A 13144-nucleotide genomic window follows, 5' to 3' on the forward strand; every position below is an offset into this window, starting at 1 on the left:
GGCTCTCCCATGGCCCCCCACGCGTCTCCCACAGTGCTCCGCGACTACTATGGAGGCCGGTAGGGCAGCTGTTCTCCGCGTGAAGCGGAAGCGCAGTGCTGAGCCTGCTGAAGCTCTTGTCCTCGCTTGTAAACGCCTCCGAAACGACACAGTCGAATCGGTGGCCCAAAAGACGCCCCCCGAGGGTCCGGAGAGAGCAGCAGAGAATAATGTCTTCCAGTTGGTGGCCACCGTGCGCTCCCAGGTATTGGGCGGGAATGGAGCCGGTCTGGAGGGGATCTTAGGGCGCAGCCGACATGAAACTGTATCCCTGACCCCACACGAACCCTTGCTTACGCCGGCATCCTTTCCCTACTGCCCTCCAGGAGGAGCCAGTCCAGCCGCTCGTGCGGGCCGCCTTGCGCCCGTCCCGGGGCAGCCAGCAGCGTATACGCCGCGATCTCCGCGCGTCGGCTCGGGAGATCCGGCAGGAGGGCCGCTACAGGGTTGTCTCTAGCCGCCGATCCTCGGGGATTCCTTCGGGTGCCCTAGAGTCCGAGGACGCGCAGGGAAACCCAGAAGCCGCCGCCGACGCAGGCTTCCAGCTGTTCGACCTGGTTCACGAAGAAGGAGATCCAGAGGCCGCTGCCGCTGGCTCCTGCAAAGTGAGTACAAGCCCTAGTAGAGCTGTACTTCTCCGGACAGATTAGGAGTGTGGGCCCTAAGTCAGTACACAGTTAAGAAGATGCACAGGGCATCCCCTTTTATTGATGGATGATCCAGCCTGCTTGATAGCCTCATTTTTACAGATTAGGTTATCCATTCAACAGGTAGTTACTGAGCTCCCACTGTGTGCCAGGCATTGTGCTTAAATTCTGTGGATATAACAGTGAGGACCTAACATTCAGGTAGAGGAGATAAACAGTAAACAAGTAAACTCAGTGTCAGGTGGTGATATGAACTGTAAGGAGGGAAAAACAAAGCAGGAAGAGTGGTTCCATTTCATAGGTCTCACTGAAACAATAAATGAAGACCTGAAGGAGGTGAATGGCAGGGCATTGTGGATATCTTGGGTAGAGGCATTCCAATCGGAGGACCTGCCAGCGCAAAGGCTGTCAAGCTGTTTGGTGTTTTTTAAGGTCACTGTGCCTGGAACCCAGTGAGCTGGGTGACAATAGTAACGGAATTTGGGGCAAGGATGTCTGTTAGACCCTGTAGGTACTTCTACAGACACACTGCCTTTTCATCCTGAGATGGGGAATTACTGGAGGATTTTGACCAAGGTAAAGATAGAGCAGATGGGAAAACTCCTTAAAAGGAGTTTAAAGGTGTAATCCTGGGTAGCATATCAAGTTTGAGGCAGATTTAGGTCAGAATGCACGCTTAATCCAGTGTTCTTCCCACTACACTACATTTAATAAGTTTGTTTTGTACCTCAGTTCCGAAAAACAAAGTCTGCATGCAGTAAGGTCATAAAAATAGAAAATTCTGAGCCTAAGGCCTGAGAAACATTAAAAATTTTTTCACTCCTTATAATGGTTTTTTAAATTAAAAAAAAGAAGTTTTAATTCAAAATACATCAGGCAAAACATATTTAATCATAGTGCCAGTACACCTGGATAGCAATTTGAGTATGATGTCTACAGCCACATCGTTTACCAAAACTAATTCGAGACTGATTCGTGAGTTACCAAATAATTTTTAAAAAAATAAACCAGTGTTCAGTGGAATTGAATCTAATTAAACAGCTCAATTTTATAAGAAAACTAGTAAATAAACTAACACAGATTTTCCCAACAACGCAATACAAATTATAAACATCAAAAATGTTTACAGAATAATTATTTTAAAAACATGACCTTAAGCTGAAAGCAAACTTGAGGTTTTATGCCTACTAAGACTAGCAGGGGAAAGGGTGTTGATAACATTGCTGGCAAGGCTGTGATTAAAATGGTATGTAACTGGAATCGAAAGAGTAGAATAAATGAACAAACTAATCAGAAACAGTCTCAGAAATAAGAGGAAAACTGAGTGTTGCCAGATGGGAGGGGGTGGGGATGAGGGAGAAGGTGAAGGGATTAGAAAGCACAAATTGATAACTACAAGATTGCCACAGGGATACGAAAGACAGTTTGGGGAATGTAATAATGTTGAAAGATTTTGTAGGGTGTTCAGATGGGCACTTGTCTTATTAGGGAGACCCCTTCAGGGACAGTGTAGATGCCTGACCACTGCGCTGTACACCTGAGGCTGAAGCTGAATAATAATGATCTCCCTATAGGAGGCCTCACAAAATGCAGATCCCCATGGGGAGAACATCATACCAGAGGAGCTCAGGAGGACCTAGGAGAAGACTCACCAGCTCTGCTGGCCCTCCCCTCTCCTCAGGCCAGTCTTCACACGTGGTCTTGCATCAGCCAAGCACAAAAGAGTAGGAGGCTATCTTTTTCTATCTCAAAGGAAGAACTATACATTCCCTTTTTAATAGAGATACTTTTGCCTTTTCTTGGAACATCCAAGTTTTATCTCATGCATGTTATCATCTGCTGTTTTCTTTATAGGCATCTGACCCCGATGTGATCCTCTGCAATTCTGTGGAGTTGATCCGTGAGCGGTTGACTATATCTGAGGATGGAGCAAGAGTCGAGCGCTGGGAGGAACAGCAGGATGACTACGTGTATGACATTTACTACTTGGAGATGGCCACTCCAGGATGGATTGAGAACATCCTCTCTGTGCAGCCCTACAGCCAGGAGTGGGAGCTGGTAAGGGGACCCACGAGGCTGAGGGGCAGAAGGGAGCCTAAGTGATTCTCTAGTCAGGCTACTTTGCCGTCCTGGGGTTCCAATCCTGATATCAGCATTATTCTTAGTTCGTCTTGTCCTTCTTAAAAGGAAAAATTTATTCTAAATGGCTTCTAGGAACCTGGGTTTAGTTCAGGGAATTCTGGGAAAAAGGGTCTAGATTGATAATTTTTGCTCTTAATGAATCCTTTACAAGGTTTGCAACATCATCTTTCTTGTTTATACCTACCCACTCTCAGGGGACAAAACACTGATGGGGCTTATAACAAAATAAAGACATAAAACCTGGAATTAACATGAATGAGAACAAAACCTTTTTAAAATTGTAACTTATAAGAGAGAAAACCTTGAATAAGAAAGCTAACTTCCTAACATCATTATTCTTAAAGCAAATTCTAAAATGATTCATGAGAGAAGTTAAGGTGGTAACTGTCACTCTTACGAGAGAAGCGTCTTCGTCCACACCTGCACGACAGTAAGCTCAGGCACCCTGGCCCATTGCATAGCCCCTCCTCCTGCCTTACCTGGACCCTTACAATTGGATTTTGGTTCTGATCTTTGGCATCACACATAATCTGTATAATCTCTCTCGTACCGGGCTGCCCTTCGAGAGTTTGAAGGTCACTGCCATCAGAGCCGTTTCTCCTTCCCACTCTGGTGCAGGCCCCTCTGGTGGAGTTGTCTGTCCCATCAGGGATGTGGTGCCCAGAGCTGGACTTGTGAGTGGAGTCGGGCCAGTATCTCCCTCTTGTGTGTCCTAAGTGCAGCCTCTTATGCAGTGAGTCTAACCACCAGGCTGCCTCCGTTTCACCTGGCACCTTCAATGACATCTCCAAGGTGGTCGGTCTGCTGATAGCTTCCCCCAGACCATAACCTTAGACGTTTTGACTTATACTCGCGTTTGTGTCGAGATGTGCAGGTGAATGACGACCAGCAACCAGAGGACATTTATGAAGATGAAGATGATGAGAACAGTGAGAATAACTGGCGCAATGAGTACCCAGAGGAGGAGAGCAGTGATGGGGAGGAAGATTCCAGAGGTAAGTGGACGGCAGCCTTGGATGGAGAAGTACTGGTAGAATCTAAGACAGGCACAGTTGACAGGCCCATCTTAACTGTCTCTCTTCCTCTGCCATTGAGCTTCATCAGCTCAACCACAAGCTGTTGGAGTTGTAAGAGACCCGTGGACCAGTTTTTCCAGGGAAGCTAGTAGAGGTGTAATGTCATTCAGGTGTGGGTTCAAAACATCTAGCTCAGTGTCCCTTTCCCGGCTTCAGTCTAAGAGTATTGGCGAGGTTCCAAGTGCCAAAACAAAAAGAATTTTTTGGTGTTTGTTAATGGAGGAACAATTAAACTACGGAATATCCTATTGGGGAAATGTCTATAATATGTTATGTAATATGATAATATATTCCTGTTATCTCATTCTAGGCTCTGATGAATACAACAGCCTCAGTGACGAGGAAAGAGGCAGCAGCAGACCACAGGTGTGGAGCAAATACCCTTCGGATGTGCAGAAGGAGTTTGGCTATGACAGCCCCCATGACCTGGACTCAGACTGATGACCCTGTGATACCCATGAGATTCTCTAACAGGCCCTTGAGGGCTCTGACTGCAGCATCAGCTGTCCTGGTAATGGGTTTCCTACCTTAACACATGGAAGGAAAGGCATGTCCAACAGCACCACCCTGCCAGTGAAAACTTGTGCTGAAGGAGTGTGTCTTTTCCACTAATAGTAGGGCCCCTTTGCCTCAATCAAAAGTGACCCTACAGTCTGAGAGGGAAAAATGCCGTAAAAATGAAGCTTCCTGGTCCAGGCATTTTCCTGTTCTACATTGAAGCCAGTAAGTGGAGAGTCTCCTATTTTGTCACCACTAAGATTCAGCTTTCCCGTACCATCAGGCCACCTGCCTCCAGTAAAAGCCTGTTTCTTTTGATAGAGGGAATCTAGAAGGGCTATAGTGGGTCCCTTGTAGCAGCACAAACTGGACAGTAATGGCCCTTAGGGTAGGAAGTGGAATCTGCCTGAGCTGTGAGGGGTTTTAATTAACAGCTGTCTCTACTTCCCTGCTTCCTGACTGATGACGGTTTATCAGGATTGCTGTCTTCCTTTGGCATTGTGCCAAGGAACAGGGTCCATGTGGCTGTGACATTCTGCGTTTAGTTAAAACTAACTTTAAATATTGGAGCAAGTAATTCCTTTAAAACTTTTTAAATCTGAATATGTTACGTGTTTTCCCACTGTGCTCCCTCTTTCTTTCCCTTCCCCACTTCCCACCAAAAATGGGAAGTTAGCAAGACAGAAGTTTCAGAATTGACCTTAAACACTAAGGACTGAGGCAAGTGAGGAATGTTTATTCACAGCACTCACCAAAAAACTACTATCAATAAAAACTATTACCAACAGGACTGATTTTGTTACCAGAATTTGTATCTTGTAATCAACCTCTTTGTCCCTACCCCTTTCCAAACCACAGATGCCTTGTCTGACTGAGTTGGCCATTTATGCTTTTGTGTAACATTGTCCAGTAGAACTTTCTGCAAAGATGAATATGTTCTATGTCTGTGCTATGCAATAGTAGCCCCTAGCCACATGTGACTGAGGACTTGAAATGTGATTAGTGCAACTGAGGAACTGAATTTTTAATTTAGTTTTAACAACTAGCTACATGTGGCTAGCAGCTACTGTAACAGACAGAGCAGGTCTAGGAAAATAATACACAGAACCTTCTGTTCAAGATGTGCCCTCTTGCCCTGTGGCACAGACTCACTATCACGTGGGAAGGTGAATTACACAGGGATATGTCTTCTTCCCACTTCTAAGATTTCATACGCATCTCTACTTTTCCATCCTGCCTTCACTCTTTCTTTCACTGTATGTTCATTCTGTAAGTCTTTACCTACATTAATTCTTATCTACATGGAATAAACCTGCCAGAATGATTCTATGTGTACATTTACTCAGGCCCTCTTGTGGCTATAAAACCAACACTGTTGGTTTCCCATCCTAACTATCCACAAGAGTATAATTCAGCGTTGCAAGTCACAGGCAGCACTTAAGTGTCCAATACCAGTCATCTTAGTCTCCTGTGGGCGTAGAAACGAAGGGTTAAAAACCACTTGGTACCGTTGTAATGCACTCACTGTTGTTTATGTACGCATTAAGGTTTGCCGACATTAAAGAGCTGACAACTTCATGAACTGTACCCACTACAAAAGGGATTAGCACACTGGGAGTAGGATTGAAGGAGACAACAAAAACGTCAGAAATTAATTCCACAGCAAAGCTTGAGTGCTGTAAGGAGTCTCTGGCTTCCCTCCCACAGAAGGCTTCCTGGGGATAGTCTGCATCCAGCAGAGGGGGAAAATGCAGTCACCATCGAGTCATGAGAGGTGGATGACATGGCTCACTAAGCAAGTATTAGGGTACCTGGCGTGTGAGGCCCTTGCTTCCCCCAGGAGCCACTGGGAAACAGCAAGTTCCTGGGATTAGCTGGTCATTTACTTGAGTGAAGAAAGCTAAAGCCTTGCTCAGGGATCCTCAAGACAAGTGCACTCTGCTGAAGGGATTAGCTCTCGATCCCTGAGACAGATGCCAGCTTGGCTCAGACAGGAGGCACGTTTACATAGTCCAGGCAAGTCAACCTTCGCACAAGACTCCTTTGCCAGGAATTTCTGTGTAAATCTTTAGCCCATGATAGTAGGACTGTCCCCCCATGTTCTCCCAGATGGATGCCCTGAATCCAAAGCAAATGAGCATGCTCCCCTGAATTATCTTTATTGAGCAAGTATGACCAAGGTTACTCTCTTGTCTGAGACTGGGCCAGTTTGGTGGAGAGAAAAAGTCATAAAAGCAGATTGTCTTGACCATTGATCAATTCTGAAACCGAAGGACAAGAAGCCCCATGGAGCGTACCTAGCCAGCAGGTTCTCCTGGGCCCAGAATGACAGGGTCTCAGGGCATCATAGGACAGTTGTATAATCCAGTGCAGCCATGCTACCCATGCAGGAACACCCACTAGGCCAAACCTACTGCTCCGGACTGACCCGGTGCTGAAGAGCAGCCTGAGCACCGGAATTAGTTACTTCCAATCATACAGTCTGCTGACGAGCCACGTTGAGGTTGAAACAGCTTTTTCCCAGAGTCTTCCCTGATCTCCACAGGGAGAAAAGAGAAGTCCCCACAAGTACCATGCTCTTCCTGAGACTGCAGCCCCACCAGACCTTGGACAAGGAGGCAGGTGGGAGAGGTGTGCGCTATCCTGATAATCCACACCAAGGCGGCTCAGTGTAAACAAAGCCTGGTGTCGGGGAGCAAGGAGGATGCAGCCTGGTGTGAGGTTTTCAGAAAAAGAAAATGACCACTTCTAGCACCAAGGAGGGCTTGTGTGGGGCTGCGTAACACTCCCTCACACCAACCCTTACAGAGAGGAGCAAGCTATTTGGTGGCTTGGGTCCATGAGTCACTGCCAGCGGAAAGAATTCAAGTGATCCATCCAAACTTGAGAAGTTTCTGTCCTCTTAAAGTTCATACCAGAAACCCAGAGATTTACTTTCTATCAACCAGAACAAAGACCTAAGGTCTCAAGTAAAATAAAGGATTATCCTTCAAAATAGCAGTATTGCCAGACTTCTGACTCAAATTTGTTCATCTGTCCTAAAGTGTAACATGTACACGAATAAAAAAATCTCTAAAGTTCATCTTTGTATGTAAGACTTAACAGAAGATTGTGGTAAAACCAAGCAAAAAATCTGGTTGGAGTCTGACCCACAGCCACACAGAGACACCTCTAAGGACAAAGTGACTTGGCTATGGGTACTTTGAATTTTTTAAACAGCCAATTGCATCCTATAGATGAATGAATATCAATGCTTTGCTAGAATTGGTGTTCTGGATTAAATAATATCAATAAGTAACGGACTGTAACCCTCTCCTCAGGGAAGGATTTTGAAACAGAAGAAAAAATGGCAGCATTTCAGTCCTCTAAAGCCAGGTGGTTGGACCTGGTCAGAGGAAAACTTCCCCTAAAGAGCTCCTTTATAGAGACTCCTGGTTCAAACCTCAAATACCAAATATTTAGAAACCACCAGCCAAAGCTATTAACCTATCTAACACTCCCTCTTCCCCCAGTGCAACACCAAGAAAGTGTAAGGACTGTACCCATCGACCAGGAACAAAACTCAATAACCATTCCCGTTCCCCAAGCCCCACCATTACCACCACCCTCTGATGTCCCCACCTTTAGGCTAGCCCGGGACCCTGAGTCTCCTCTTACAGCTTACCAATGAGAGTGACCACCGAGCAGGCCATCAGCCCTGAACCCCCTTACACAATGTGGACCCACAAGCTCCTTTAGAACAGGGCTGGGCCCATACAGTCTTGTCATCTAGACTTTGGTGGCTGTGGCCACAGGGAGCCAGACTTCCAGGCCTCAGGAGACTTCATCTCTGGCTTCTAGTCAGTTTTCCTCTCAACATTTCTCTCTTCAGCTACATCTAGCTCAGTCAGGACACAAAAGCAAATCTGCTGGGTGACTTTGGTGATAGCAGCTAAACGAAAATAGAGAAGAGAATTTAGCAAACTGACATTCAGCTACAGCCTCAACCTGAATACAAGGTTTAAAGCATATTTGTGGCTCCCTCCCTCGGGTACCCTGTGCCAGGCTTTGCCCTTCACCCCTAACAAACCTCAATGTCCCCAGTCCCATGCGCAACCAGAGAGTCTGATGCATGACTCCTTCCTATGTGGATTGCACTTTCAAGAGCTAGTGTTTTAATCCCAAAATAGGCCTCTGAAGATAGAACTAAAGTGATCATGTCAAGATCAAACGGGAAGAAGTCATGTGGGGCAGCCAGGTCTAATGCCTCCAGCATATCATTAGTATGGGGGAAGCTGTTAGCCACCACCCCCACCTCCTCATCACACACACACACACACACACACACACACACACACACACACACAGCGAGTGACACACAGTGAGTGACACACAGACACAGCCAGTGACACACACACACAGTGACACACACACACAGCCAGTGACACACACACAGCCAGTGACATACACAGAGTGAGTGACACACACACAGCCAGTGACACACACACACACACACACACACACACAGCCAGTGAGTGATGGACAAAGAGAAGCTTACCAAGGACATTCCGAACAAAGGGTGGCCTGCGGGACTCTGGCAAATAAACACACAGGAAGTAGATGGGGACCCCGGAAAAGGCGATCCCAATGCCAATGAGGGAATTGATGGTGTCACCGAAGAGGGGCACAATCACCAAAAACAAGGAGCATATGCAGAACACGATGGGAAAAACCAGGCTCAGCTGAAATGGAGGGAGGTGAGATATTAGGTAAAGCGGATAGTGGATGGGGAACAGGGTATGGGGAAGAAGGTACCTTGTGGGGATGGCCCACCCCTCCTAGTCTGCCCAGAGCCACTGACCTTGAGAGGCCGCGGCCGCTTGGGCTCCTTCCAGCGAAGGTAGAGCTGTCCAGCAACAGACAGGCCCACAAAGAACCAGTAACTGAAGCTGAAGTAGTTGATGAGCAGGAAAACATCCTCCACAGTGAGGTAGATGAGCGCCATGGTGCACTGGAGGGGGAGGGGGAAGCAGGAGTGAGCAGTGTCACCACCACCAGGGACCCCAGGAGACTCCACCATCCAGCCATCAGCACCAGTCTGCCGACTGTTGACTCAGCTTCACCGGATCACCTCCGGTTCTCTTCAGCTACCCCTTGGTATCAGAAAGCTCCATTCTCCACCTTAACATTCAAGGTGGCATCTCTCCCTCTTCTGTTGGGCCCTTTCCTCCACTCAATGCCTCCCTTCTTTTTGCAATTGCTTCAGTCACAAGCCAGATTCCTTTCCCCTTCTGATGGCAGACAGTGAGGCCCTCCTCACTTCAATGCACCAACCTCAACATGTGTAACACCGTGCCCTCCAGACCTTTACACTAGGTCCCAACTACCTGGCATACAAATGGGCAAATTCCTCCAGAACCACCTCACTTATCCTGGGGTCTTAGAAATGTAGATTAGCAAAATGGATGCATGCCCCTGGGGAGAGAGGTATAACAGAGATTGCCCTCTGGAACAAAAGAGCCCTGGAAGACAGGGGCCCGAGTCCTGGGACAAGGTCAGATTGGCTTAGACTTCAAGAATATGGAGTTCCCCCTATCTATCTTATCACCCCAGATTACCAACAAAGGATTTAAAACAAAAAGAGCCCATTTGGGGGAGAGAAGTGGGACCCTGTACTGAGAGGAGAAAAGTGGAGTGGAATGTGATTACTTTAAAAGACAAGATGTCAGGGCCGGCCCGGTGGCTCAGGCGGTTAGAGCTCCGTGCTCCTAACTCCGAAGGCTGCCGGTTCGATTCCCACATGGGCCAGTGGGCTCTCAACCACAAGGTTGCCAGTTCAATTCCTCGAGTCCCGCAAGGGATGGTGGGCTCTGCCCCCTGCAACTAAGATTGAACACGGCACCTTGAGCTGAGCTGCCGCTGAGCTCCCAGATGGCTCAGTTGGTTGGAGCCTGTCCTCTCAACCACATGGTTGCCGGTTCGACTCCCGCAAGGGATGGTGGGCTGTGCCCCCTGCAACTAGCAACGGCAACTGGACCTGGAGCTGAGCTGCGCCCTCCACAACTAAGACAGAAAGAACAACAACTTGAAGCTGAACAGAACCCCCCACAACTAAGATTGAAAGGACAACAATTTGACCATTGTTCCCCAATAAAGTCCTGTTCCCCTTCCCCAATAAAAATCTTTAAAAAAAAAAAAAAAAAAAAAAAGACAAGATGTCAGATCTCCCCTAAATGTATATATTCAATGCTATCCCAATCAAAATATTGAGGGTTTTTTTGTTATTTTGACAAAACAATACCAAAATTCATCAAGACAAATGAACATACAAAATTGCGAAGAAAACTCCAGAGGGAGAAAAAAACTAAAGTATCCTCATTGTTTTCAGATATTCAATATAAAGCCAAATAATAAAGTTTGGTGCTGGTGGGGAGCATTAGTTGAGATGATGACACATTTAAGGGGTATATCATTATACTTGGCACATATGAAGTATCCTAAAAAATTAGCTAATGTTTTTTATATGATAAAAATTTGAAAACTGTGGAAAAATGGATTATTCAATAAATTATATTGGTATAAGCTGGCTAGCCATCTGAGAAAAAAATTAAGTGAACCCCCACCTCACTCCACACACCAAAATAGAAATTTCAGATAAATCCAAAATTTAAACTTAGTTAATGAAATCATGTAAGACCTAATGACAAGAAAAATGAACTGTTTTTCAAATCTTGGAGTAAGCCCTTTCTCAGGGTCTCTGTTAGCATGTGTGTGTATATATATATAACACCTTATATTGCAAATTAGAAAATGGTGGTCCTCTTTCATCTGTCAGAATACTTTCATAATTTACTGATTTTGTTGGAATGAAACACTCTACTGCCATCTACTATATATAAATCTATGATGTCTATGATATGAACAGAGGCCCCTAGGATAGTTGTTGTACAAGTCGTCTGGCTTCTTTTCTAAATATGATTTAATAATTTTTAAAAAATGAAGAGCGAGAAGGACAAGAAGCCATTGACTTCAAAGAAAAGATAGAAAAATCTTACAGATTCTTTTTTCTTTTTTTTTTTTTTAAAGATTTTATTGGGGAAGGGGCACAGGACTTTATTGGGGAACAGTGTGTACTTCCAGGTCTTTTTCCAAGTCAAGTTGTTGTCTTTTCAATCTTAGTTGTGGAAGGCACAGCTCAACTACAGGTCCAGTTGCTGTTGTTAGTTGCAGGGGGTGCAGCCCACCATTCCTTGCGGGAGTCGAGGAGCCGAACCGGCAACCTTGTGGTTGAGAGCCCACTGGCCCATGTGGGAATTGAACCAGCAGCCTTCGGAGTTAGGAGCACAGAGCTCCAACTGCCTGAGCCACAGGGCCGGCCCAACAAATTCATTTTTATATTCTTTTGTAGCAGTTGCCTTGTCTCATATGACTATGTTTTACTTTTGTATTTTCAAATAATTTTAAGAAAAAGGAAGAAACAGAGGTTCAGGAAGTATCCCAAGAAGCTAGCATGCCTCCCAGCCAACAGTCTTCTCGTAAAATCAGGAGAAGGAGTGCTACACACATACATCCCCACTGTCCCCCAGTGGAACTTACGTTGAACAATAAAGCAGGGATGGGTGTAAAACGCTCAATGTGGATCATGGACAGAAGGTCTGGGAGGTGGCCCTCACGGGAGCCCACGAAAAACAGCCTGGAGGGATAACAAATGTGTCAGCAAGATCCTCAGCCATGCAGCCATACTCCTCACTCCGACAAAGTAGGCTCAGAGCCCCAGGAAAACGCAGACAGGAGTCTTTCAGGAGCACCCTATGTTTGTGCACGTCCAGCCCAACCTACCCCCTCTACCCACAGATGTATCCACCCTCTTCAACCAGGGGCACCTCACCATTATCTATGAATGGCCAACCCCCTGTTACCCACTGACACTCCCAGCCCTTAGCTATGGAACCCACCATCACCCACAGATCATTTTAGAAGCAGTGTGGAAGGCTGTCAGCATCACTTGCTTCGTGGGTCCAGCAGGATAAGGACGGAAAGCTGACTAAGAAGGAGGTCACTGATATCCTTAATAAGACTATTTTTCAGGTAGTAGAAGCCAAAGTGTAATACGTAACCAAATGAATGACAGCTGAAATGCAAACTACTCCCTCAAGAAATGTGTCCACTAAGGAAGAGGGGCAAAAGGAAGAGATGGCAAAAGCTGTTTTGTGACTTCTATAAGTGGAGATGAGAGAAGCTTATGTAGCGATGGCTCCAACCAAACACCCACCAAATAAAAGGGCCAACTGAGGAAGCAAAGTGCTGAAGAAGAAGGGAAGTGTGGAACCTTGCGCCCAGGTAGCAGCATCAGCCTGGCAAGGCAGAACCGCTCCTTTCTCTGAAACAACAGGAAGGCTGGTGCTCTTACAGGTAAGTCTGCACCGAGAGGAGAGCAGGGGCCTACCTGTAGGCCTCAGTGTGAGGTGAGGGGCAGAGTCATTCTGTACCAGTACCTAGTACACAAAGTGCTCAATAATCATTTACTGAAGGAATGAATCCTGGGGCTGGCTCATAACCCACAGGGAGCCTAGAGTCTGGACCGTGAGTGATAGGGTCCCTGCTCCAAGCTACTGCCTTCCTCCCTTCTACCTCCTACCAATCTGTCCTCGTCTCAGGTGGAAACATGAGCTACCAGCACACAAACGTCTGCGTAAAGGCAAGCATATGCGCCCGTGCGAGCGCACACACACACACACACACACACACATACACACACACACA

General features: G+C 46.4%; 2 protein-coding genes across 6 annotated transcripts in view; one reads left to right on the forward strand and one right to left on the reverse strand.

Annotated features, from left to right (window-relative positions):
* Window positions 1-6: 6 nt before the first annotated feature.
* On the forward strand, window positions 7-5192 carry SLC7A6OS (solute carrier family 7 member 6 opposite strand). The gene is made up of 5 exons (XM_019756620.2): window positions 7-244; window positions 366-644; window positions 2541-2744; window positions 3703-3823; window positions 4215-5192. Exons 1-5 carry the CDS (start codon window positions 50-52, stop codon window positions 4343-4345), a joined length of 930 nt encoding a protein of 309 aa, XP_019612179.2. The 5' UTR covers window positions 7-49; the 3' UTR covers window positions 4346-5192.
* A 1353-nt stretch (window positions 5193-6545) lies between these two features.
* The window catches only part of SLC7A6 (solute carrier family 7 member 6), a 29932-nt gene continuing 23333 nt past the window's right edge, over window positions 6546-13144 (reverse strand). For all 5 annotated transcript variants that reach the window (XM_019756569.2, XM_019756548.2, XM_074314686.1 and 2 more), the window contains exons 9-12: window positions 11978-12074; window positions 9243-9392; window positions 8940-9123; window positions 6546-8333 (exon numbers count right to left, since the gene is read on the reverse strand). In XM_019756569.2, the coding sequence (XP_019612128.2) occupies window positions 8239-8333; window positions 8940-9123; window positions 9243-9392; window positions 11978-12074 (526 nt within the window). In that variant the 3' untranslated portion in view covers window positions 6546-8238. The remainder of the gene's footprint in view (window positions 8334-8939; window positions 9124-9242; window positions 9393-11977; window positions 12075-13144) is intronic.

This window comes from Rhinolophus sinicus, linkage group LG11 (assembly GCF_036562045.2).
Source record: "Rhinolophus sinicus isolate RSC01 linkage group LG11, ASM3656204v1, whole genome shotgun sequence".
Taxonomy (NCBI): domain Eukaryota; kingdom Metazoa; phylum Chordata; class Mammalia; order Chiroptera; family Rhinolophidae; genus Rhinolophus; species Rhinolophus sinicus.

Excerpts from the sequence above, each read along its gene's own strand:
- SLC7A6OS (XM_019756620.2), top strand. The coding sequence starts at position 50 with ATGGAGGCCGGTAGGGCAGCTGTTCTCCGCGTGAAGCGGAAGCGCAGT. Across the intron at positions 645-2,540 it reads CTGCCGCTGGCTCCTGCAAA|GCATCTGACCCCGATGTGAT; the intron begins GTGAGTACAAGC and ends TTTTCTTTATAG. Across the intron at positions 3,824-4,214 it reads TGGGGAGGAAGATTCCAGAG|GCTCTGATGAATACAACAGC; the intron begins GTAAGTGGACGG and ends ATCTCATTCTAG.